General features: G+C 34.9%; 1 protein-coding gene across 5 annotated transcripts in view; it reads right to left on the minus strand.

Annotated features, from left to right (window-relative positions):
• Positions 1–27,160, minus strand: part of Dera (deoxyribose-phosphate aldolase) — a 51,942-nt gene that overhangs the window by 21,838 nt on the left and 2,944 nt on the right. For 3 of the 5 annotated variants that reach the window (XM_075377961.1, XM_075377962.1, XM_075377963.1), the window contains exons 3-5: positions 19,724–19,799; positions 10,631–10,749; positions 3,244–4,066 (exon numbers count right to left, since the gene is read on the minus strand). In XM_075377961.1, coding sequence (XP_075234076.1) covers positions 3,244–4,066; positions 10,631–10,749; positions 19,724–19,799 — 1,018 coding nt within the window. Of the gene's footprint in view, positions 1–3,243; positions 4,067–10,630; positions 10,750–14,993; positions 16,103–19,723; positions 19,800–27,160 lie in introns of those variants that run through there. The other 2 variants (XM_075377964.1, XM_075377965.1) reach the window with 2 other exon arrangements.

Raw genomic sequence — 27,160 nt, forward strand, 5'->3', positions numbered from 1 at the left:
TTCCAGGTACACTGGTTTCTAATCGACATAGTGTGAGTTCTAATAGAGAAATTTAGGAAGACTGGATCAGTAAAGGACTATAAGCGAAGTGGTAGACAGTCAGTACTCAAAGAAAAACTGCAAGACTTATCAGAAAAATAATGGTGTTGCAACTGCATGCCATAAGATGTGGTTATTAGCTACAGACTCCGGAAAGAGTATTGAATTACTGTGAATGGTTTCAACAGTTTGTAGTGGACAATTCTGACAAATTTTGGATTATGTTTTCTACACTGATGAGAGATGGTTACAATTATTAGGTGTGTGCATGCACAGAATTCATGTTTATGGTCAGCCCAAAATCCACATGAAATTCCTTAACATGAACAGGAGATTGTAGTATTGAATCCATTATCCAATAAAGTAATTGACCCAATATTCTTCACAGAAATAATAAATTCAGCTCACTATGTGAAATAAAGTAATTAACTACACAGTAGGTCTGAACTAAATGTCTGTAGTCAATAAAAATTAGTACCATATCTCAGACAACCAATGAACTATGTAGTACAATGTCTGATGAGAGTATGTACAAAATTTCATCACTCCAGTCCCAAATTATATTTGACCGTGTAAGTGTTGTGTTCATGTGACCTTGTGCGTGCAAGTGACAAGGAACATCCCAACCCTGTAGGGGGGGAAGACATCCACCTCGTGATGTTACTGGTCGCCACATCACCCCCTCCGTTCCAAGCCTGGCGGGGCTTTAAAGACTAGAGGTCGTCTTTAGACTCTCTAATTGATTAAATCTCACAGTCATCAGCCAGGCCTCAGTCGGGATACCACAGATGTGGTGTCTGCCTTGGCAGACATTTACATCGGTAAAAGATAAATCAAATTTCGCCTTCACGTAGGCCTCAAACGGACATCTTCACATCCAACCTAACACGATTTCCTCAAACTTACTGACCGAAACCATGAAGCGCAAACCCCGCGCCTAGTCCAGATTTGACAGCACCGTTCATGAGTGTGAATGCTTCAGAAAAAGAACGAGTTTAAAGTCAAATCAGTGCTACACTCATACCAATCAAATTTATGTCTTACACAACATAGAGATTCAGACCTACACCCAATTAAGTCGACCAATTTAGGTCACCTAACAAGGGGAATGTAACCTCATTCTGGTCCATGCAGGAGGTGGGGACAAACCCTGCATCCCCACCCGGTCCCATCATGGTGTCTCGTGTGGTATTACGAAGTCATGATCACTACCGCCACCGGTGGAGGGAAGCCACACCCCTGGTCGCACAGGTTACATACTCTAGCGGCGCAGTCACCCCACCAGCGGAAGTCTCAAAGGGAATCACAAACAATACCAATGTAACCGTGGCACGATGCCAATGCGCCTACCTCCAATCAATCCAATGCCTAAGCTGGAACTCTAGCCAACTGGGATCCTACCACGATCGAGACCTCGATTAATCTCCCTCTGCAGACCTACACACTGCAAGGGCGTGAAGGAAACCAGCCACTATAGACCACTCCTCATGGATTATCCAGTCAATACGGAGATCCAGAAAGGAATGTATGCTCTCAAGTTCCCTAACAGCTCGTGAACGTTCGACCTCGTATCGGGGACAGATGTAGAGGATAAGGTCCACTGTATCATCCATCTCACAATTCAGGCATATACTTGAATCCACAAATGAAACTTAGCCAAACTCACCTGAAAGACACCATACCCGAAGAGAAACAGACAAGGAACAGAGAAGTGTGATAAAATTTTGTTTTTAACTTCAAAAATCTTTTGTTGAAACTTATTCTATGATACAGCAAGCATTTGGTGATGAATGCTGCATCTCGTACTACAACATACACTTGTGGAAGCGGTTTAAAGACAGTAGAGTCGTTGGATGACAACAAACTAAGCAGGAGGCCGTCAACAGCTGTTCACAACGAAATGTTGTGAAAGTGCATGCGCTCCTGCTTGAACAACCTCATCTTACCCTTCAGGCCACAGTAGACAAGCTAAAGATTGGCAAAGATGCGGTACGTACAATTCTGACAGAAAAAATGAATCACCAAAAGGTGTGGTCTCGTTTCGTTCCACACTTCTTAATTGAAGAACAAAAACAGGTGGGTCTTTCTTGCGCTCAAGACTGTTGAGACTACTGATAGCGACCCGAATATTTTGCAAACAATTGCAACTGGGAATGAAAGCTGGTGCTTCATGTACAATTCGCAAATGAAGTGTCAATCCGCTGCTTCGTTTACTCCTGGAGCTCAAAGACTGGCGAAAGTTAGGCAGCAAATATCAAGAGTGAAAATTATGTTGACTGCATTCTTCGACTCAAAGGGCCTGATTCATCATGGATTTGTCTGAACTGGTCAAACCATGAATTCTAAATTTTTTGTGGAAGTAATGAAACGCCTGATGCATTGCATTCATAGAATCTGTCGGATCCGAGCAGTTGGACTCTCTTGCACAAAAATGCCCCGGCACATGACAACAGTTTTAACATGTTATTATGGCGCAAATCAAATCACAGTTTATCCCACCCGCCCTATTCACCAGACTTGGCTCCAGCAGACTATTTTCTGTTCCAAAAACTCAAGATGAAGACGAAAGGCCGCTTTTTCAACAACATTCTGGCCATCCAAAGGGCTTGCACCGAGCAGTTGAAGACAATCCCACAAAGTGAGTAAATTTGTTTCATTTTTATTTGATTTAGTTCGGGAACTTTTCAGACATACTGTGTATTTACCAGCTTGTGGAAGAGCTAAAAAAGGATGAAATTAATAGTGCCCCGGATACAACAAAATGGAATGCAGTCAGTCGCACATACAGTCAGGCAGTCCGTGAGGTTACTGCAACAGGTTTTCAAAAATCAAATCATTTCTAAGGGCTTGTAAGCACCTCTTTCTTCAGATTTAAGCCCACAGATTTTCAAATCTTGGGTTATTCACGGCCTCCAAGAACATTTCAACTGAACAACTTGTGAGACTTTGAGAATAAGAAGAAATGTGTGTAGATATGTATGGATGTTCACAGGGACCACTTCCAACAATGTAAAGTTGATATTACCTATTGTTGTACTACTGCAAGACGACAGGTAGTAATATAGCTACTTTTTGAATAAAATTTACAAGCAAGTACACATATTGTACAATGCATTTATGAAAGTATTGTATATTCTAAAAAAATTGTACATTACATTATAAGTTATATAATAATAAAAAAATAATTCATGTTACCATTATTACCTATTGTATAAGTAGGTAAACAATTTGATCTTTGTCTAGAACTGGAACCAGAGTGTTGTTTACTTAATGAATGATGTTTATTATTAGAGGGATTCAAAACAATTACATTATTCCTAATATCTCTACTTTCACCAAACAAGAATGCTGGAGGATGGTGTGTAGTATTTAGCGGTTTGTCACTGATCTTTTGTATATTAAAAGTACCAAATGGAGCTTGTAATGAAGGAGTACTATGCCTCATTGGTCTAATAGATGAAAATGGAGCCTCAGCTGGAGTAAAGGTTGTTGTATCAATGGAAGGAGTAGTATGCCTTATTGGTCTAAGGGATGAAAATGGAGCCTCAGATGGAGTAAAAGTTGTTGTATCAGTGCTAGAATGCGCTACAGATGAATTAAATGAAACATTTTTAGAATCATTTTCACCAGCTGGGGATGTAGAATCATTTGGATTGGATGATGCTGTTGAATTAACAGGATCTTTTCCAAATGAGAACCGACTAATATAACTTAAATTGGATGCGATTGTATCACAGTAACTTGGACTCGAACCTGTTAAAGAAAACGTAGAATGGGGTGAAATTTCTTTTTTATAATCAGTTGCTTGCTGTGTAAATGAAGAATTATTTTCAATAGGAAAAACTGTCAATTTATTTGGAAATGATGATGTAGGTAGGACAGAATTATTTGGACTAAATGAACTTGAATTAACCTGCTGCTCTCCAGTCAAGAAAGAAGATGAATTTAAACCAACCGAGTTAGTAAATTTTGTCTGATTCATGTTGTTTAATCCTTTCAAATTAAGTAATTTTTCACCTCCTTTTTCCTGGAAAAAATTAATAACCAACTCGTGAAAATATAAGTTAAAAATGCATATTTTATAAATAAATATGTTGAGGTTAACAAAATAAAAGAACTACCATTCTGCTATACTAAGTGATATAACTTTGTGAATGACCATCATGTTACAGTCATAAAAAAAAAATTTTTCAAAAAATATTAAGTAATTTAACACCAATTAATCATTAATCATCCTTTCTGTATAAAACAGTTATGCATTATTTTCCATTTTCTCTTTATTCATGTGAAAGTAAAAAATCACCAGAAAAGTAATATTAGATAGCAATAATAAAGGGCAATTAAAATTTGATATTTTAACAAATTATTCAACTAATCCTTATTTATCATTCAGTAGAGTACTGGTCTGATTAAAACATTTTTAAAATGTCCAAACTGTTTTTCTGCAGAATAATTGCAATCCAGGATCTGACAGTAGTTTTGCAATAAATTTTATGTTGTTGGAAATGCAACTGGTGTAATACAATTTTTTTTTACTGCATAGGTTTATCAAACATTTAAGTTAATTTTATTAATCACTTTGCTGCCACATACATGCTGAGCTTCATATTGGCAAGCACACGCTAGACGCTCAAATGTTGTGGAAGTACATTACACATATGCGCTTGCACAAGCACCCCTCCCACCAAGATAGCTGACCGTGCAAAACTCTCACATCACTGCGGCCCCACTACTTGCAGGTTCAATAAAAGGGCGAACACCAAAATGAATTTTCAATTCGTTGCCAATTACCGCCTGGTGAAGAAGCAGAAGGGGAAAAGATAAAGAAATAGGATGGAAGAAGTTCCCTGGCCAGCTCAACGTGGGACCTCCTGATAGACGCAAACATCCCTGCCATTACAGCAGGACTGACCAGCTCATCGAGGGAGCTGCTGGGCATACACGCCACCTTCGCACCCCAGCTCGCCAGGCTGTAAACGTCCTGGTTGGCGGGCCCAGCGTGGAAATGCTCAGGGGAGAGGGGAGAACTGCCTCGGCCTGATTCCAATGGACGAGCCACAACTCCCAGACTGCAGCCAAGCTGGATCAGCAAATCTTCAAGAGATCAGCTTCCAGACCCAACAACCCTTCTCCGGGCTACTTCACAAAACCCACAAAACTCACAAATGGCCCTTTTCAGGGCCATCACTCCAAAAGTCTCAAATAGACCTTTTCAGGCTACCAAAATTTTAAAGTGCCACATACTGTTGAAGTCAATTGGCAACAACAACAGCCCTTTTCAGGGCTACCATAAGTTTTTGAAGTGCCACGTGTCATCAAAGCCCAAACAACAAGTGGCAACAATTGATGCCCAACATGGGGCAAAGAGCACCTGGATGAGAAGACTGGACCTAGTCATGCCGCCTCTGCAGACGGCATGTTAGCTAACAGACCAACACACAACACAGGGCGCCCAACAACATTGACTGCCTGGTTGCAGGATCCGTGCAGCATTTCCGCTGGTGATAACAGCAACCTTCAGCAGCCTGCCACATGAGGATCAGAAGTGCTCCTCTCTTGTCTACAAATGCAGCTACAAGAACAGAATGCCTGTTAAGCAATAGGCCGAATATGCCGAAGGGCAGCTGAAAGCAGAGGCTATTCCCCTGAGGTGAAGACAAGTCTGGAGACAGTATTGAAGTGGCACCAGGGAGTATTCTGCAATGAACTCAGTCAGCACAGTACATGAGATCTGACTTCAGGAAGGAAACCGGCCAATTCCACTTACCGATGTACCAGTACAGCGAAGAAATAAATAAATTATAAGAAAACAAGCATAAGAGATGCTGAGGCAGGAGGTGATAGATCTGTCGACGTCACCCAACAACTCTCCAGTAGTCACTGTTAAGAAGAAGGAAACTTCACCATGTTTTTGTGTACAGACTTCCGGCACCTGAAAGACATCACAGAAGATGTGGACTCATCACTGCCACTGATCTATGAGACTATTCAGGACCTGGGAAGCGCCACATCTTCGACAGTCAACCTTAGAAGAGGCTGTTGGCAGATACCCCTGAAGGAATTAGCCAAATGGTTTATAGCCTTTTCAGCTCCAGATGATGGCCGTTACCAGTCCTCAGTCATGCCGTTCGATATGAAAACTGCACCTAGCACATTCCTGCATCTAATACAGAAGGTCTCCTATGCCACTGCTGCCTGTTCTACCTGTATGACATCATCACTGTTTACAGCAGTAGCTGGGAACAACACTTATGCTGCCTAGATTTGGTTCTGGAACACCTAAAACTTCACCAATTGACATGCTCTTTGGAGAAATTCCAATATAGCTGAGATTTTTGGGCCATGAAATCACACCCACGAATAATATTCTGCAGCAGCAACACCTATGGGCCATCATCAAACACAAGAAAAGAGATGCAAAAATTCCTTAGCACCTGTAACTGGCTGCAAGAATATATCCCAAGATTCTCATAGCTCTCTGTGCTGCTGACTGACCTGCTGCGGGGGAAACACTGGAAATGGACAGACACTGCACAGCAAGCCTTTAAAGTTGTTTGGCAGGCCTTCAATAGACCGTTGAAGTTATCTCGGCAGATCCAGAGCTTGTCTTGCAAACACACACCAACCAGTTCCCAGCCCTGAAGGGCTTTACCGGAGATCATTTACATACACCCTATAACTGATTACATCTCACAGTCACCAGCCAGGTCTCAGTCAGGATGCCACTAATGCAAATGCCTCAGCAGACATTTACATCAGTAAAAACCAATAACTCAGCCAACGCCTTTGCTTTAGGCTTCTTTCCAATCTTCACTTTTCCAATCCTACAGCATCACCTCTGAATTAGCTAACAGAGTACGAGGAAGCACAAACCCTGTGCCTAGCCCAATTTCAATATAAACGCTTGTGACTGTAAATGCCTCAAACATTGACTACATAACAAGTCAAGTGCAATGCCAAACTCACAACGCAAAATTTGTTATACGTAACAACAAAATTCATACCTACATTCCATCACCCACTACTACAAAGTGCAGCAATTAACTGATTTAAGAAAAATGGACTCCAATCTGTACACAAGGGAGTCGTGGACAGACCTCTTACTCCCACCCAGCTCCATCTCAAGAGTCCCGCATGACATTTACTTTTTATCACTCTTGAAAACTCCTGTCAGCAAAACAGTGCCACACCTCACAGCTGCATGGACTACCATGCCCTTGGTAGTGCAGTCATCCCAACGCTGAGAGTGGCTCCGTCACTCAACTTTAACAATTTCTGTTTTAACCAAACTAAGCAAGACTCGCTGTCAATATGCCTACCTCCAACCAATCGAATGTCCTGGCCAAATCCCTAGCCACTAGGAAACATACTCCATTTAAACACCTTCAGTCGACTTACAACACAAGAAAATAGAGAAAACCAGCCACTATTGACCATTCTCCACAAACTTTCCAATTAACTCAAAAATTCAGAGAGGAGTTCACCCTCTCAAGTTCTCTAACTACTCTGTCTGATATGATAACTACAGACATAGAGGACATGGTTCACTGTCGTCAACCCCACAACCTGGGCACAGGCTCAAATCTATTAAACAAAACCTAGCCAAACTTCCCCTAAAGACACCATGCCCAGAAAGGAATTTTGTAATATACCAATTGGGGGAAATCCACCTAACCGCATGCAAATCAGTCACAGTTGTGAATGTAATGGTACATTCACAACCTGTGAGCGACCCCTGTAATGACCAGTAAGAGAGTCATCCTACCTGGCTTGCCAAGATGCAGAACGTTGATCCTCAATCTCCCGCATACATTCTGGAGTAAGGCAATTATCCTTCTTGGAAATATAACAATCCTTACGTTCAGTGGCAAGAATATCTAGCGGCTTAATGCCTGCAATAACACAGACCAGCTCTCGCAAGACAGTCCTGTAACTGCCAATAACAGCCAACCAAAGGAGATGCTGGGCTCTCAAGAGAAAGCCCCTATAACACCTAATGCTGCTCTTTAAAGGTGTAAACATGGCTCCATATGCTGACAAATCATATTACATGACTCCCAATGGCGGCTGGATTTAGTGGAGCTGTGGTTTGATGTATGGAGAATCAGGGTCAATGGGGAAAACTTCATGTCTCTGTTATTCACATACAAGCAATGTGCTCTGGCCAGACAACTGGAAATCTCATGGAAAAGAATCCCCTTTGGGACGAAAGTTAAGTATCTGGGAGTATTCCTGGATAAACAGCTTACCTTAGGGAAGCATGTGACCCAGAGGGCAAAGGCTACCAGGGCTTCCCTGTATCCAGTACTTAAGCGCCAGCCCCATTCTACTGATGACTAAAATACTCGTACATCTTGCCAATTCTGAGATATGCTTACCTGGCACGGAAGGCTTTGTAGTGTTTCTTGCACCAGAAAAGCTGAAGAGATTCCAAAATGTGACGTTGTGGACGATTTTTGGAGCACTGTGGTTTGTCAGAAACGCCACACTTTGCTATGATACAGCCATAAAAACTGTATCTGAGGTAGGTGTAGCACAGGTGAGCAGGAAGTTTAGAAGAGCAACCGTGTTAGAGCATCGTCATTGTAAGGACATCTGCTGAGAGGATCCTACACTGCAGGACCCAAATCCTAGGGCTTCTGAAAGATATATTCCTGTTAGCCAGAAGGCGTTAGCCCCGAAATGGAATCACACCGGGAGAACAAAGCTCATATGCGCCTAGTCTCCCACAATTAGCTCCGGTTAACAATTTCTTATTGGTCTAAAAGATCAAAACACAAATAACAATTCCATCCATAAAAAAACAAAATAACTTTAACCGCCACTAAATAATGATCGGCCCGATATACTGCAGCAAGGAACATTCGTCTAGGTTCTGCGATTAATAGAGAGATACAAATTCTCCCGCTATCCTTGTATTCCATCCTGAATTTTCAATTCGTTATCAACCATTACCTGTAGAAGCAGAAGAAGATGGAAGAAGTTCCCTGGTTGGCCCACTGAGGGAGTCGCTGGGCAACACCACCTTCCTGGCCCAGCTTGCCAGGTCCAGTAGCAGGAGCCGGCTCAGTGTGGGAATGCTCGGGAAGAACAGTCTGGGCCACACTGGTGTAAATCACCGACCTGACACTGCAGGGCTCTAGAGACCACCACTGCCACGCTGTAGTGGGAACCCAACTGCCATAGAGGGGAAGCTTGGTCCAATTCCAATGGACGAGCCGCAACTCCCCTACTACAGCTGAGCCGACATTGCCAGAGACCAACTTTCCAAATCCAACAGCCCTTCTTAGGGTTACCTCATAAAATGCACAAACAACCCTTTTCAGTCCAAAAACAGCCTCTTTCAGGGCTACCACAGGTTTTAAAGTGCCATGCGTTACTAAAGCCATTTGGGAACAACTTATTTTTTACTTCATTTTTTAATAAATATGGTTTACTCTAAGTTGCTATTTATTACTTGTAATAAGACATGCAAAAAAAAAGACCATGTGTATATTTTAGACCAAAATATAAAACTCTAGCCAAAAAGAATTTACTTATATTGTTAATAAAGAGTAATATTTATTATCTTTTTTGTATGTAATTTACAATCCTTCAAAATGTAAACAGAATACTTCTTAGCTTTACCAAATTTTTTCTTAACTTTGCCATCTCTTTGTCATTTGTCTCCTTAATGTTGCCTTTGTAATAATTGCTGTTGTTCTTGGAGCTTGGCTAAATAAAATTTATAATGTAAAAAACGAATGATCTCATAATCTAAATCATTTTGGATCACTATTTTTGTAAACTGTGCAAATTACTGTTACATGACGACAAATCTGTAAACAAGTTAATTAATTGTAGCAGAATAATACATAGCAACAAGACTGTACTAAAAACAACAGAACTTTCATTACACATGTCACTTTAATTCATACAATAGTTTCACATCCATGGCCATAAGATGTCTCCATAATTTAATTTAGATTTTTAGTTGGTATCATGTTGCATGTCAGTTCGAATGATAAAAGGTTATTGAAAAACTATTGTAAAAAAACACTTCGTGAGCGGTTTAAAAACAATTTAATTGAGCCAGTCATTGGCAGAGGGATAAATAAGGGTTAGATGAACATATCAGAATATCAAATTTTTATCTCTGTCAGATATCTTTTATTATCTAAATTTTAGTTTTCTGAAAATCTTCTGAAAAACTTTTTTTTTCCTATTTTCATAAAAATAAAAAGAAACCAAAAATGTTGGTTTATACTTTTTACACATAGAACAGATTGATGACTAATTGTATAAATTAAATTTTCTGACAACACTAGCATGGCAAATTTATCCACCAAGTTATGTAAGCTTAGTATATAATTTCTATGAGTTAACCAAGTGAGTTTGTAGATATTGACAAACAACAACTCAATGTTTTAGTAAATAAAATATGATATAGCTTTATGAATGAAAAGGTATTCTAATAATCAGATATTATAATATAGGAATAACTAGAATAAAATTTAATAAAATAATCAACTGAAGCAGTGCCTTCACTTTTACATGTATTTTTCATTACTACTATACTGTAGGACAGATAAAAAGAAATTACAATTTTTACCTGATTTTGGTTCAAAACACAAGTGAATGTGGAATCACTATTGGGTGATGATTTAGAGGAAGAACATGTCTGAGAAATCTTAGGCATGTTTTTTAAAAGTGTTGATTCTGATGTAAAAACTGTAATCATAGATTGAAAAATTATATTAGAACCATAAAAACACATTTCTATAAGAAGGGTTTTGCAAAATTGGTTTTAAAATTTCCACTGTCACAATACAACAACATCTGAGGGATGTTCAATAATTAACAAGACAAACTGATGTTGAGAAAAAACAATTTATTCAATAATTTACACTACTTTCAATATAGTCTCTGGCAACATCTAAATACTTGTCCCACTGTTCTGTGAGCTTTCCGATTCCTGCAGTGTAGAAGTCTTTACCTTGCTGTTTGAACCATTCATTACTGCTTCGTTGTTGTTGAATTTCTTGTTGTATAAAAAGTCTTTGAGCGGGCTGAACAAATGAAAATCACATGTTGTAAGGTCTGGGCTGTAAGGAGGATGTGGCAACAACTCCCAACCCAACTCAAGTGTTTCTCCCATTCTCTGAGCGATGTGGGGGCGTGTGTTGTCATGCAAGAAAATTGCACCTTTTGAGAATACCCTGACGTTTTTGCTTCATCGCAGGTCTCACTTTCTGTTTGAGCATATTAGAATAATACTCACCGTACATGCTTTTAAACAGTCACTAAAAATTGGGCCTTGCGAGTCCCAAAAGACTATCAACATAACTTTACCAGCTGATGCGTGAGTTTTGAATTTTTTTGGCGGGTGAATCTGGATGTTTCAGTCAAGACTTTGCCATTTGGATTCGGGTTTTGGGTTCAAAACGATGTATCCACCATTTCGATCTTTTTTATTTTTTGTAGAGGTGGAAGAACCCCATTTACAGGTGCTGAAGCAGTGTCGGACTCACTAACTGGTTCTGCAAGCTGTTACAGAAAATGCGTATATATTCCTGTACACTAAACCTCCACTCCTGGTGATCCCTCCCCCTGGGAAACTACTAATAAAGCATTACTTAAGGAGGGGGGGTATCCACCATTACGATCTAGAAAGAAATCTTTCGCTTCAAACCGTTCTCTTTGAGGTTAGAACAAATGCGAATTCGGGTGTGCTAGAACCAACTGTTTTGGAACCCATCTCAAGTACATTTTGTGACAATTCAGCATATCATGACTGATTGAATGCACAATTCCAACACTAGATTTCACAAAATAGCAATTTGGAAAATCTTGACTTGCCTGTCTTCATGACTAAGATCATTTTTGCGATTTTGAGCTCGGCAGTTGAAACTTCAACTGGTCTTCTAGGGAGATCAGTCACACTTGTTCTACCTGAATTAAACTGTTCCACCCACTTATACATATTACTGCGATTTAAACACTTTTCAACATTCTTGAGTAAATTTCTGCCGGTTTCACACCTTCTGATAGCAAAAATCATTTCACTGAACGTTGCACTTCTAGTGTACACGTTTCAAGAGGAGCTGACATTCTGAAATGTCAGAAATCAATTTGTCTCATTAATTACTGAATCTCCCTCGTATCAAAAAGAATTTTATTCAATTATTCTTCTTGCTCACAAGAATATGGGATGGAAGTTTAGTATCGAAAAATTTCCATTTGCAAACAGTCTTGGTCTGAATTAAAATTCAATAATTCAAAATAAATCTTTTTTAGGTAATAAATCCATTCCCATGAATAAACTTACCTAAATAAAGCATGAACCTTAAGGTGCCTCAGGGGCTCTTTATAGTTGCTGGAAGAAAGGCTATAATCCCAAAGAGTTGTAGCCAAGATAAATACCTTAGCCCTGGAAATTGTGAGAGGTTTTCTTCAGAGTAGTAGGATTGATACACAGCAAGACCCATGAATCATGAATTCAAGGGTCTTGCTGTGTATTGATCACACCTTTATCCCTCTCCACTCTTCCCAGCCAGTGGTTTTTTTAGGCTTTCGTTGAAGATTCATACCAAGGATATGAGGTCTAATTTGGTTTTCATACCCTCATTAATTGTAAGGTTTAATGGGAGAGGCTCAATATATAGAGTTGTCTGAGAACCCCATTTCCTACTGAATGGCTATGCATTAAGTCCAATTTGGGGCTGAGGTGATTATTAGATAAAACCAGACACCCTAATCTTTCCTAATACAAATAATCTTTAAAACAACAGCTGTATGATGTTACAGGATGAGTAAATTCAAATAAAAGTAAGCACACCTTAATTGAATTTGAAATAACAGCTCTTTCTAAGGACTGTATTGCTTGATTTTACACAAGACAAACATCAGTATTATTTATTAGTAACAGAATAATGATGATAGGTGCTGTAATATAAAAAATATTAGTAAATTTGTTGGTAAAATTATTTTTAAATCATAAATCCATTTTTGTAATCTAAACTTAATCAGAAAAAAAGATTAGGGAAGCAGATACTTCACTAGGCAGTTCCTGTGGTTTTCTAATTCTGTGGTTAATTCTAGTCCCTGTGGTTATGTAAAAATCAACTAATACAACTTTCCTAGGTCATACATTTATCTTGTTCCAATATAATTTTACTGTTACATAGATAACTTCTTAAGCATTATAACTTTATCATTTCTACAAAAAACATTCAGAAATACTGGGTAGTACTATGCTATAAAAGTATTTTTTTGACAAAAAGTTATTTTAAATAATTGCAAGCTAATTTCTTGCTTCATTTTTTAAGTAATATTTTGCTGCTACAGGATTGTTTTTTTTAATATAAAAGACTACTAAACAACATATAACTACTCTCAGAAATATTTATTGTAGGCGTTTATTGGGTGATCAATATTTCAGTTCAGAGTGACTAGAGTTCCATACATTAGAAAAGCATCAGATGAAAATACATCACCAGCTCCATATCCAAAAATCAAACATCTCCAGAAAATATGTTTTGGGGTTGTTTCATATTTGAAGGCCCTTGTTCATTACTTCCACTAGATGGTATGTTGACAACTTCAAAATAAATTCCCACAAAGCAACAGAGTGTTCCAACAAGATTTGGTGCCATGCCATACTTACAAAAAAGTAGAAAAATCTTTTAAAGGATGAAACATTAAAGTGCTCCCATGGCCAGGCAACTCCCCAGACTTAGACTTAACTTTGGGTAATAGTAAAAAAATGACTCAAAGATGAATTGTACCACAAAAATTGACCGCATTAGAGCAACAGTATCAGTATGGTTTCATTAAGTACAGTAGTAGAAAAGAGACCTCGCTTTAGCCAATAGACATCTCAGCTATGGATTTGTGCTGGCACTTTGATAAGAAACAGACATCTTGACAATTGCACAGGCAAATAGGGTTACTGTTGCAATGAGCTTGAATAAGAGTAGCAACTGCCCTGATGGCTACCAGAAGGTGTATCTGTTATACTGGATATATACTGAATGATCAAATATAGCTGAAACAGATGATCCATGGAATGTACTCAAGAAGAAGGAATAAAAAATAAGGAAAAACGTGAAGAGAAAAGCAAAAATTAAGCCACAGAGGGACAACTTTTCTTTTCAGGGTGTAACACATCCTTAGGTATACAAAACCCAAACAATATCAAAGCTAAAAGTCAGTATCTTCTTGGTATTTCTAAGGTGTAAGCACATATCGGGCTACGGTCTACTTAATAGCTTTTAACTGTGCAGTTAATATTTATTCATTTTAATTATTTTAGTGTTAATATGTGAAAAAAATAATTAAGATATGTCTGAAGGTAGAACAGATATACTTATATATGTATTCTTTAAAAGACATCATTGTAAATGCATTTAATCTAAATTGCAAAACTATTAAAAAAAAGATTGAAATTTTTCCCCTAATGAAATTTAGATAACCCAAAAATATTTATATAAAATACACTTTAGGGTGCTGTACTTTCAGCATCTATATTAAATAAAATCCTCATCAGAATAGCTATGAAGCTTAATAACAAGCTGTGTCAGTTTATTGCAAGAGAAGTCTGAAAGAAAACCTTTTCTAGTACAGAGACACATTATCAAGAATTAAAAAAAGAATGTTCTTAAATCCACCACAATATATATGGTTTCTTTTATATATATTTAAAGATTTTCAAAAAAAAACTTCATTGAATGTACAAAAGTTTCTTAGTGACATTAATAAATTTCTTTATAACTAAAGTTATAGAGCAACAATAACCTATTTTAAAGGTTTAGAAAAATAAAATTTGTTCTGAAAATCTGTGCAATTTTTTTAAATTTACGCAACTAAATTATGCAGCTGGCACTGCAAATTATAAGGTTTTGACAGAATCATTAGATAAGACAGAATTCATAATTAAAATAGATAAAAGTATTTAATACTAATAATATACTTACAAATTTATAAATATCAATACTAATTAAATACTTATAGGAGGAGTAAATATAAATATACAACAAAAATGATATTTAAAATTATAAAATACAAATTTTCAAAAAGAAAGCTCTTACACAAAACAATTCTCTAAATAAGTTTTCTAATATTACATGACATTACCACAGCACAAAAATAAATGAATAAATTGTTAGCAAGCAAATAATAGAATGGTCTTTAAAATAAAAAATGTATGATGATAAGATAATTGAATTAAGTACAGATAATGTGTTTTATTAGGCGAAAGTGTAATTTATATACAAGAGGTTATCTCTAACGTAAATACTGTTTCATTGTAAAAGAAATCATTCTGAAAACTTTATAAATATTCTTTGTTTCTCTTAAACTACATACCTAGTACTACTTCTCTAAATCATCACCATATAAATTAAAAAATTTATTCTTCTGGTGCTAGTCCATTTAGGCACTGATTAACAGTATTTTTAAGTACATCGTCACCTGCAAATTGCTTACCATTCAAAAATTCTTTCAATTTCCCAAACAATGGTAATCAAAAGGAGCTTTCTTTCTTTTTTCTGTTTAGCTTCTGGTAATTATATTTCAGATAATACTTCAGAGAATGATATATATGAGTGTAAATGAAGAGTAGGCTTGTACAGTCTCAGTTCGATCATTCCTGAGATGTGTGGTTAATTGAAACCCAACCACCAAAGAACACTGGTATCCACGATCTAGTATTCAAATCTGTGTAAAAATAACTGACTTTACTAGGACTCGAACGCTGGAACTCTCGACTTCCAAATTTGCTGATTTGGGAGGTATAACCAACTGCCTATGAATTTCAGCCAGCTTAATGTTTTGATGGATTAAAAAACATATGACTCCACGTATTTCAGTCAGCATCAACATTGATTTTCCTATTCATTTTAAAGCTCAATAACTCACACATAATCAAAGATAGTGCAATGGGACAACTTACATATAACAATGCAGTGTGTACATCATTAGTATGGCCATGAACAACACAGGTTTGCCAACCTTAAGGAGAGAAATTTCCAGCAGTCTTTACTTCAGAGACATCCCTTGTAAAATGATCATTATATTGTACTATTTATTAAAAATATTTTACAAGATTATAAAATAATCTTTCATAACAATTACAAAATAAACTATAAAAGTTTTGCTTTTTGTATCTTTCATATATATTTAAGACCTAGGGCTATGAGTTTATATATATATATATATATATATATATATATATATATATATATATATATATAATATATGTATATATAAACGAGTTAGGAGAGTCTGTAAGCATGTCAACAGAATGCATGCACAATATTTTGCATGAACAAGCTGTGTGCAAGATGGGTACTTCATTTACTCACATCCAACCAAAAACAGTGCCAGAAAAACATTTTAGTGCAATCCAGAGAAAATTGTGATGAAAACTGATGAGAGCTGGGTTCATCACTTAACTCCTGAGACAAAACAGCAGTCAAAACAATGGATTGAAAAAGGTCAACCTGTTCCAAAAAAAGGGAAAATGACTTCTTATGTGAAAAAGTTATGGCAACTGTTTTTTTGGATGCACATGGAATAATTTTCATTGATTATCTTAAAGAGGGTGAAACAATAAACAGTAAATATTATGCAACCCTATTACAGCATCTCAATGATGAAATTAAGGATAAACAACTGCATTTGGCAAAAAAAAGTACTTTTCGATCAAAACAATGCTCAAACTCATACTTAAGTCACTGCAATGACAAATCAATAAATTACGGTTTAAATTGCTCAAACATCATCCATACTCACCTAGATTGGCTTTCACATCAGAAATGATCACTTTCCTAATTGAAAAAAATGCCTTGGAGGAAAGAGATTTTCAACCAATAATGAAGTTATTGCTGCCGTAAATAGTTTTATGAGTTTGAGAAATCGATGTGCCAAACTGGCAATAAGTATTTTCATGGAATGCTGGGCTAAGTGTATAGATCTTAATGGTGATAATATTGAAACAAAATAAAAGTTATCAGAAAAAAGTTTTCTTATTCAAGCCCAGAACTTATCACCCTACCCTCGTTAGTATTCAGTGATAAATACAAATTTCACTTGGTTAAACTAAGTTTACCTGGTCAAGCATTGATTTTCAGAAATGTTAGCATATAACATATATGTTGCTGCTATTATTCTATCTGTACATTTATTATTATAATAGCAGGACATTATTATTTTTTAACAGCATATAAAATTATTTGCATTTTTAACCACTGTCAAAACTGAGGAAAAAAGAATTAATCAATGTTTTCATGTTCTATTATGTGAAATGGTCCATTCATTTTGTGGTTAGATTTCAAAATAAAAAAAATAAAAAAATTTAAATTTGATTAGAATCAAATCATCAAAGAAAAGACTAATAGAGTATCTATTTACTAATCAAGTATTTATTTTGTAAATACAAAGCTGTTGGTGAAGTTCAGCCATACAAAGAAAACAGAAGATATATCAACATTTTTTTTATTTTTCAACAGTAATTCATGCAATTTGATACAATCAGGCTTAATAACTTTAACTAACTCTCAAGACTAATACTCTCAATATAATGCGATCTGACTCTCAAAATAAGAGATTGTCTAGTTTTGGTCTTGTCATTTCAAGTGAATCTTTGTCCAGCGAGCCAATTTTCAGGCTTGGAAAGAGGAAGTAATTACCTGGAGCCAAATTTAGGGTGTGTGGAAGCACTTTAAAGCGTAGGTCATGGAAGTTTTGTACCAAGAACCTGAGAATTGTGTGCAGGTGGATTATAACGGCAAAAGAGTTCTTTCTTTTTGGACAGTTGTAACAAAAAAAACACCCTTCAATCAATTCAGTAATGAAGGACGATACTTCCTGGTGATGGTCCTGCCTTTTCCCAGTAGTCTATAAGCACCCCACCACGATTCAATTCAATTCTGGGTTTCTTTGGTGAACCTTCAGTTGTTTCCACAAGCTGTTTTGTCTCTAATATGTAATGGTGAACCCATCTTTCATTTATTATTAAATAACATCAAAGAAACTCAAGAGGAATTCTGTAAATCTGAATACCCTTGAGAAGTGTTCATTCACTAGCACTTTTGGTTGATTTTTAACACAACACCTATTGAGCGGAAAGTTTTTTCGTACCTAAAACATCATGTAATGTGGTGGTCACAGTCACGGGAGATGTTTGCGATGCATCGACAATCATTTAATATGCACTGTGAATTTTTGTGGCGATTTCATCAGTCATTCCAAGGTTTCATCATCTTTAATGGATGTACAACCTTTTTTAAATTCAGTAGTCCACTTTTTTACTGTTGAAAACAAAAGTAGCGACTAAATCTTTTTGTTATTAGATTTGTTTTAAAACTTTTAAAACAAAATAATTTAACAGCACAAAATTCCATTTAATACATTTTTCAGAAAATATCAAAACTAGTTTGCTTTAGTCGATCATCATAAACAAGCAACCAAATACGCATATGTCTGAAACTTTGTAGCATACTATCCAAAGGATATTTCATCATACATAGCAAATAACTGAGCACATTCTGTGTTTTAATTGTAGAAATGTTTATTTTACTATACCATCCTATGTCTTTTGCCAAACTAACTTGTGGACTGCAGTTTTGCATAAGCCTCTGCTTGATGCTGCAATATTTCTCTTTCTCATAACCAATGAATTTCTTTCATGGTGTCCAATTCTAGAACATTTTACACACTGGTTATAGACACTGTGTATCGATTAATACTTCAATAGTACCGATGAAATTAATATAGGGAACTAAACAGGCAAAAACATAAAGAACAAAAAAAATTTAGTTAAGATATAGTGGTGATTATTAGATAATCTGAATTGCCTGAAAATGAAGTTTGGGTAAATTATAGAGGAAATGATTTTTCAGTTATTTTAACTTGCTAATTGTATTTTAAAGCATGTATTTTAGGTAATATATCTTTTTCCTCTTATAATATTTTTTTCTTTTATATTCCTTTTATAAGTTTTCAGTACTATTCCTATAAAATAGTATATGTGGTGCTCAAAACTGGCTAGTTTGAGTGTATAATTAAAACATATTTTTTAAGTATAAAAAAAAAAAATCTGATCTTTATGCCTTATGTTACACAAGTAGCTTTAATACATAAAGTTCAGTAAAAAAAAATTTACAAAAGGAAAATATACTAATAATACATGATAAATTTTCAAAGATAACAGAGACAGTTACTTTTATACAGATTTGAATACTAGATTGTGGATACCAGTGATTTTTGGCGATTGGATTTCAATTAACCACACTTCTCAGGAGTGGTCAAACTGAGACCTGTAAAAGATTACACTTCATTCACATCATCCTCTGAAGTAATACCTTACGGTTGTTCTGGAGGCTAAGCAGAAAAAGAGACGATGTGATAAAACTAACAAATTATTGGAAATGGCTAAATGAACTTAACTTAGGTCATTTAATGATGACTTTAGGTCATGTAAATGTAACTTATTACTTGTCTAATGATGATTCAGTTGCACTGTAAATAAAGACTTATCTGTATTTTTGAAAAAATTAAGATTATCTGAAAGACCAAATTAACATGATATGCATTTATAGAGTTTTTAAAAGCATTGAAATCTTGAATTTTTTTAACTATTAATATGTAATATTTAAACTTAAAAATTAATTAATAAATAATTAAAAAGTAAATCGATAAAAACCTCCAGAATCTCCAAATGAATTGTTACCAGGTACAGAGAACGTTGGTCCACTTTCAATAATAAATTTTTTCAACGCCTGAAAAGAAAAAAAATTAAAAGTCAATTTGATGTAGTCCAAACATTGAATTTCTTCAATTCAAAGAACCTTTTTTCAATCATACTAAGCTAACACAAAAGCTAAGAAAAAATTTTTTTGAGTTACTGAACTTATTGCTTAGAATAGTTTTCAATACTGTACAGTGATATATTAATTCAGCGAGCAACTTTATAATAAAACAATATCATATAACACAATGTTTCTTAATTTAGCAGTTTGTAGTTATTGAGAAATTGCTAGGGTGCTCATTAAACTTAAAAAATAAAGCTGATAACAAAGTTGTAATACTTACCTGGCATTGGTAATTTATTCTTATATAGTGGAAAAATAATATTCATGGAAAAAATTACTTTAGACTTCTTTTTTTGGGATAAGGGTAATTTACGATGAAGTTTTATGTCAAATTACCACTATATGTTAAAATACACTAAAAAGTTTTAAAAATTAAAAAAAATATCTGTATTTTCTTTTCTGCTCCTCCACCTCCAAAGTATAAAATGAAAGAAACTAAAAAGGTTTTATGAAAAAATGTACAACCAATAAAACATAAATAAAAAGCCTAATAAAGTAGGAATTTCTTCTACAACTTGGACAGATAAAGTAAATTAGCTACTTTGAGAGTACAGAAACATTTCCTTGCCAATTTACTGATAACCTGCCAATCCTACTGATATAAGTTTGTTTTCAAAAAATTTTAGTTAGCTACTTAACTTACTATTTTTCTATTTAAATAGATCTTACATTATGAAAGGAAAAGAAAAAACCAAATAATAAGGCAGTTGATTTTATAAGGTTTGAATTATTAAACAGTTAAAAAGACTTGTACGCATGAATAATGGATTATGATATTGTAGAGGATAACCAGCATTTTTTTATGATTCACCTTCTTTATAACTCAACTACTAAAATAAAAAAAATAGTTTTAGGTAAATATTCACACAACAAAAATTCATTACTAGTTTTGTAATTAACAAAATCTTATCTTCAACATGAGTTTTTAAAGATTTTAAAATGAAAAATCACAAAATTACATAGTTAGTTAAGGTTAGGTTACATACTAATGATACAGTGTACTGAACTTTGTATGATATCAATAACCTATGCTCAGTAATCTCACCAAATTAATTAACCAAGAACATTAAATCCGCCAATTTAAAATGTAAGCACAAGAGAATATTAATATAAATTCAAAACATTACCCTCAATACTAAGGGAATGTGTAATTTTTTGATTTTCCATTTCAAAATCTTTATAAGTCAAAAATTTAAAAAAACAACACTTTTTTTGTATATTTACAACCAGCATGGTGAATGTAACAACATACGCAAAGATAATTGATTTTTGAACACGCACCATCTTTCTAAATAATTACAAAATTATTTTTCATTTTCAAACTTTACTGTATAAAATAGAGATAAATAGCTGGATACAGAGACTGACAGAATAACTGATTTATCACTTTGCAATAATGTTAAAGTTATAAAATTTTAGTTATTAATTTTATAAAACATTGTTAAAAATCAGACTAGAAGAGATAGAGAAATATACAAAATTATTTGAATGTTAGTATACTTCCCAGATATCCACCCCTTAACTTCCGATAGGTGATAAGGAATTATGTATAATAAAGTTTAAAATGTCAAAAACGTAATTATAAGTAGGTCAGATCTGCCCATATTTGGAGAAGTAATGTGTTATGTCATCTCAAAGATGAATAGTAACTTATTTATTTGGGAACAGCAACTGTAGTATAACTCTCTAGTTTATCACTCTTTCAAACCACTAAATAACAGAAAATAAGTAGCTATTAATAAATTTCATCCTAAAGAAAAGGTAACAATTCTACTAGTATTTAGGCAATTAAAAAAAACAAAAAACAAACAATTCCTTATTTTAGTGTAAAATTTTAAAATTACCAAAGTGCCATGTGGAATTCTGATCAAAAGTTGACAGTCCAAGAAATGACAAGCAGTGCTTTTTCTTTTGTTAATACCATCTGAAATATGCTTTATCACTTGATGACGTCAAATAAAAAGCATAGGTAATGAAGTCACTACCCGAAAACTTGTTCCAAAACCTATTTTTCATCAGCAAAAAATACTTTTTAACAAAATAATCTTAGCTGTAAAGTTTATTAATTTTAAACAACAGGCACGGGAATTAAAATTCAACTGAAAAGCAACAACTTATAACTACTAAATTCCCAAATGCTGAAAATTACAATTTTAATAAGGATTAGCAGATAAATTACTTGAATTTCTTAAAAAATGATAATATAAATTAGACTTTTCTACTAAAGATATGGAAAAGCTTTCACCACACTTTTCAGCCAGAGGGTACAGGTAACTTAATTTCTAAAGAAATTTTCGATTTTCTAAACAGCCTTCACAAAAATTTATGAAAAAATCATTGCAGGTAACAAAGAACAGTCACTGAAGATAACTGTAAAGAATTAGTTAGCATTCAAAAGAATCAATAATTCAAAGAGGTGATACTAAAGATCTGGGAATCAATCACAGCATATAAAACATTTTATTAAGTTTTCAATCAAGTTATCAAAACATCTCATTGAATTCACTTTACAAACAACACACAACAGATGGATTTTGCTATGAAAAATTATAACATTAAACTTAATATTGTAGTAGTTGATTGTGTTCACGTTAAAGTACAAAAACCTAAGGAATTTGAAGGCTGCAAGATTAATCGTAAAGAATATGTTTCTGTTAACATAAAGTGATGTGAAATATAACGGAAAAAAAAATCACAAGAACAGATGTTTTGCTTCACTAGAAGTTCCATGACAGTCTATATATTTGGAGCAGAAGTAGAGTGTGTTCTGTCATTGAAGGCTTTCAAGATTAGCGTATGCACATCACTGGAAAAATGTTAAAACGATTATGTGAAGATGGTGCAAAGAAAGTCTGCTGCATTTACAGAAATGGCAAAACTGTAAGTGAAAGTACTATGTAATGATAGCAGCAGTTACATCTAAATTAAACAGCCTCTATTCATTTTTTTCTTTTTTAGGAGGTGAGAATTAGAACAAATCTCCTTAAAGTTGAAATAAATAATTGCGCTTCATGAACTCTGAAAAATTTCTCATAATTTTATTTTTATAACAAATGTTATAATGAGAATCAAAATACTATTTAATGATGAATATAGCAATATAATGAGATAATCAATGTTACCAATATTGGAATAGCCTTACTTATTTCTACGTAACAAATTAATTTTCCTAAACTTTCAAAAGATTTTACTCTTTTTGGCCTAGTATTTATTATTAATTCAAGCTGGGTAATATAGGCAAGTCACCATATGTTCAGATGTCTCATACACCTATCACAGGTTTTTTTAAGGGGCTGATCTAGGAAAACCAGATTCTTTTTTTTTTTTGTCTTCAGTCATTTGACTGGTTTGATGCAGCTCTCCAAGATTCCCTATCTAGTGCTAGTAGTTTCATTTCAGTATACCCTCTACATCCTACATCCCTAACAATTTGTTTTACATATTCCAAACGTGGCCTACCTACACAATTTTTCCCTTCTACCTGTCCTTCCAATATTAAAGCGACTATTCCAGGATGCCATAGTATGTGACCTATAAGTCTGTCTCTTCTTTTAACTATATTTTTCCAAATGCTTCTTTCTTCATCTATTTGCCGCAATACCTCTTCATTTGTCACTTTATCCACCCATCTGATTTTTAACATTCTCCTATAACACCGCATTTCAAAAGCTTCTAATCTTTTCTTCTCAGATACTCCGATCGTCCAAGTTTCACTTCCATATAAAGCGACACCCCAAACATACACTTTCAAAAATCTTTTCCTGACATTTAAATTAATTTTTGATGTAAACAAATTATATTTCTTACTGAAGGCTCGTTTAGCTTGTGCTATTCGGCATTTTATATCGCTCCTGCTTCGTCCATCTTTAGTAATTCTACTTCCCAAATAACAAACTTCTTCTACCTCCGTAATCTTTTCTCCTCCTATTTTCACATTCAGTGGTCCATCTTTGTTATTTCTACTACATTTCATTACTTTTGTTTTGTACTTGCTTATTTTCATCGATAGTTCTTGCGTAGGACTTCATCTATGCCATTCATTGTTTCTTCTAAATCCTTTTTACTCTCGGCTAGAATTACTATATCATCAGCAAATCGTAGCATCTTTATCTTTTCACCTTGTACTGTTACTCCGAATCTAACTTGTTCTTTAACATCATTAACTGCTAGTTCCATGTAAAGATTAAAAAGTAATGGTGATAGGGAACATCCTTGTCGGACTCCCTTTCTTATTACGGCTTCTTTCTTATGTTCTTCAATTGTTACTGTTGCTGTTTGGTTCCTGTACATGTTAGCAATTGTTCTTCTATCTCTGTATTTGAACCCTAATTTTTTTAAAATGCTGAACATTTTATTCCAGTCTACGTTATCGAATGCCTTTTCTAGGTCTATAAACGTCAAGTATGTAGGTTTGTTTTTCTTTAATCTTCCTTCTACTATTAATCTGAGGCCTAAAATTGCTTCCCTTGTCCCTATACTTTTCCTGAAACCAAATTAGTCTTCTCCTAACACTTCCTCCACTCTCCTCTCAATTCTTCTGTATAGAATTCTAGTTAAGATTTTTGTTGCATGACTAGTTAAACTAATTGTTCTGTATTCTTCACATTTATCTGCCCCTGCTTTCTTTGGTATCATTAGTATAACACTTTTTTTGAAGTCTGACGGAAATTCCCCTTTTTCATAAATATTACACACCACTTTGTATAATCTATCAATCGCTTCCTCACCTGCACTGCGCAGTAATTCTACAGGTACTCCGTCTATTCCAGGAGCCTTTCTGCCATTTAAATCTTTTAATGCTCTCTTAAATTCAGATCTCAGTATTGTTTCTCCCATTTCATCCTCCTCAACTTCCTCTTCTTCCTCTATAACACCATTTTCTAATTCATTTCCTCCGTATAACTCTTCAATATATTCCACCCATCTATCGACTTTACCTTTCGTATTATATATTAGTGTACCATATTTGTTATCACATTATTAGATTTTAATTTGTGTACCCCAAAATTTTCCTTAACTTTCTGTATGCTCCATCTATTTTACCAATGTTCATTTCTCTTTCCACTTCTGAACACTTTTCTTTAATCCACTCTTCTTTCGCCAGTTTGCACTTCCTGTTTATAGCATTTCTTAATTGCCGATAATTCCTTTTACTTTCTTCATCACTAGCATTCTTATATTTTCTACGTTCACCCATCAGCTGCAATTTATTGTCTGAAACCCAAGGTTTTCTACCAGTTCTCTTTATTTTGCCTAAGTTTGCTTCTGCTGATTTAAGAATTTCCTTTTTAACATTCTCCCATTCTTCTTCTACATTTTCTACCTTATCTTTTTTACTCAGACCTCTTGCGATGTCCTCCTCAAAAATCTTCTTTACCTTCTCTTCCTCAAGCTTCTCTAAATTCCACAGATTCATCTGACACCTTTTCTTCAGATTTTTAAACCCCAATCTACATTTCATTATCACCAAATTATGGTCGCTATCAATGTCTGCTCCCGGGCAAATTTTTCAGTCAACGAGTTGATTTCTAAATCTTTGCTTAACCATGATATAATCTATCTGATACCTTGCAGTATCGCCTGGCTTTTTCCAAGTGTATATTCTTCTATTATGATTTTTAAATTGGGTGTTGGCAATTACTAAATTATACTTCATGTAAAACTCTATAAGTCGGTCCCCTCTTTCATTCCTTTTGCCCAGCCCGTATTCACCCACTATATTTCCTTCCTTGCCTTTTCCAATGCTTGCATTCCAATCTCCAACTATTATTAAATTTTCATCTCCTTTTACGTGTTTAATTGCTTCATCAATCTCTTCGTATACACATTCTACCTCATCATCATCATGGGCGCTTGTAGGCATATAGACGTTAACAATCGTCGGTTTAGGTTTTGATTTTATCCTTATTACAATGACTCTATCGCTATGCATCTTGAAATACTCCACTCTCCTCCCTATCTTCTTGTTCATCACAAAACCTTCTCCTGCCTCCCCATTATTTGATGCTGAGTTAATTACTCTAAAGTCACCTGTCCAAAAGTCGCCTTCCTCTTCCCACCGAACCTCACTAATTCCTACTATATCCACGTTTACCCTATCCATTTCCCTTTTTAAATTTTCTACCCTACCAACCTTTTTTAAGCTTCTAACATTCCACACTCCGACTCGTAGAATGTTATTTTTTACTTTTCTGGTGACCCCTTCCTTAGTAGTTCCCACCCGGAGATCCGAACGGGGGACTATTTCACCTCCGGAATATTTTACCAAGGAAGGCATTATTGCTTTTGAAAATGCAGAGAGCCAAATTTTCTTAGAAAAAAAAAAACAGCTGTAGTTTTCCATTGCTTTCAGCTGCGCAGTACTCAGAGGACTGAGTGATGTTGATATGGCCGTTTAAGTCATTGTGACTCACGCCCCTAACAACTACTGAAAGAGCTGCTGCCCTCTTTCAGGAATCATTCCTTAGTCTGGCTCTCAACAGATACCTCTCCGATATGGTTGCACCTTTGGTCCAGCTACTCTGTATCCCTGAGCACTCAAGCCCCCTCACCAACGGCAAGGTCTCATGATTCATAGAGGAGAAACCAGATTCTATAGATTTATTTCATTATGTTGATTACTGTGAATTGTATCTTTTGTCACTCTGACCACCATAATGTCACTAGACATTACACTTCTGTTAATATCATCACTTAAGATTATGATGTTATAGTTGTTGTAAAAGAAGGTCATCACTTTCTCTTACAATAAATGTAAAAAAAATTTCTCCAACGCTTTCAGTTAAATTTTGATTTCCTGTGGCATTTTTGTTGACTTTTTGTTTTAATTAAAATCTTGCTAAGCAATTTTTCAATCCTTTTAATTTCAATTTACCCAATTCATAAATTTTCTATTTATCCCTTCATGTTCTAATCATTTTTTTCATACCTTCTATAACTATATCCTTAGCAATTTCCTCCCAACCAACTAATAGTGTATGTTAATCTGATTTTAATGTTGGTTCAAATTGTGTTTCTTTATCAAAATTACTCATGGTAATTTCACCCGTCAAATAAAAAAGTAACGATGAATTTTAAGGGTTGGTAATGTCAGTCAACTCACAAACAATGTCAGTTTTAATAATTACTTTAAAGAATCAATCATAATCAATTATTACTGCTGTTATAAGGAAATCCTCACTATTATGAGAAAACCCTTAAATTGAAATTGTTAGTTTAGACAAAGCTTATAAGATTTAGTTTTATCAAAAATTATTCTCAAAGAATGA

This window comes from Lycorma delicatula, chromosome 10 (assembly GCF_047948215.1).
Source record: "Lycorma delicatula isolate Av1 chromosome 10, ASM4794821v1, whole genome shotgun sequence".
Lineage (NCBI taxonomy): Eukaryota > Metazoa > Arthropoda > Insecta > Hemiptera > Fulgoridae > Lycorma > Lycorma delicatula.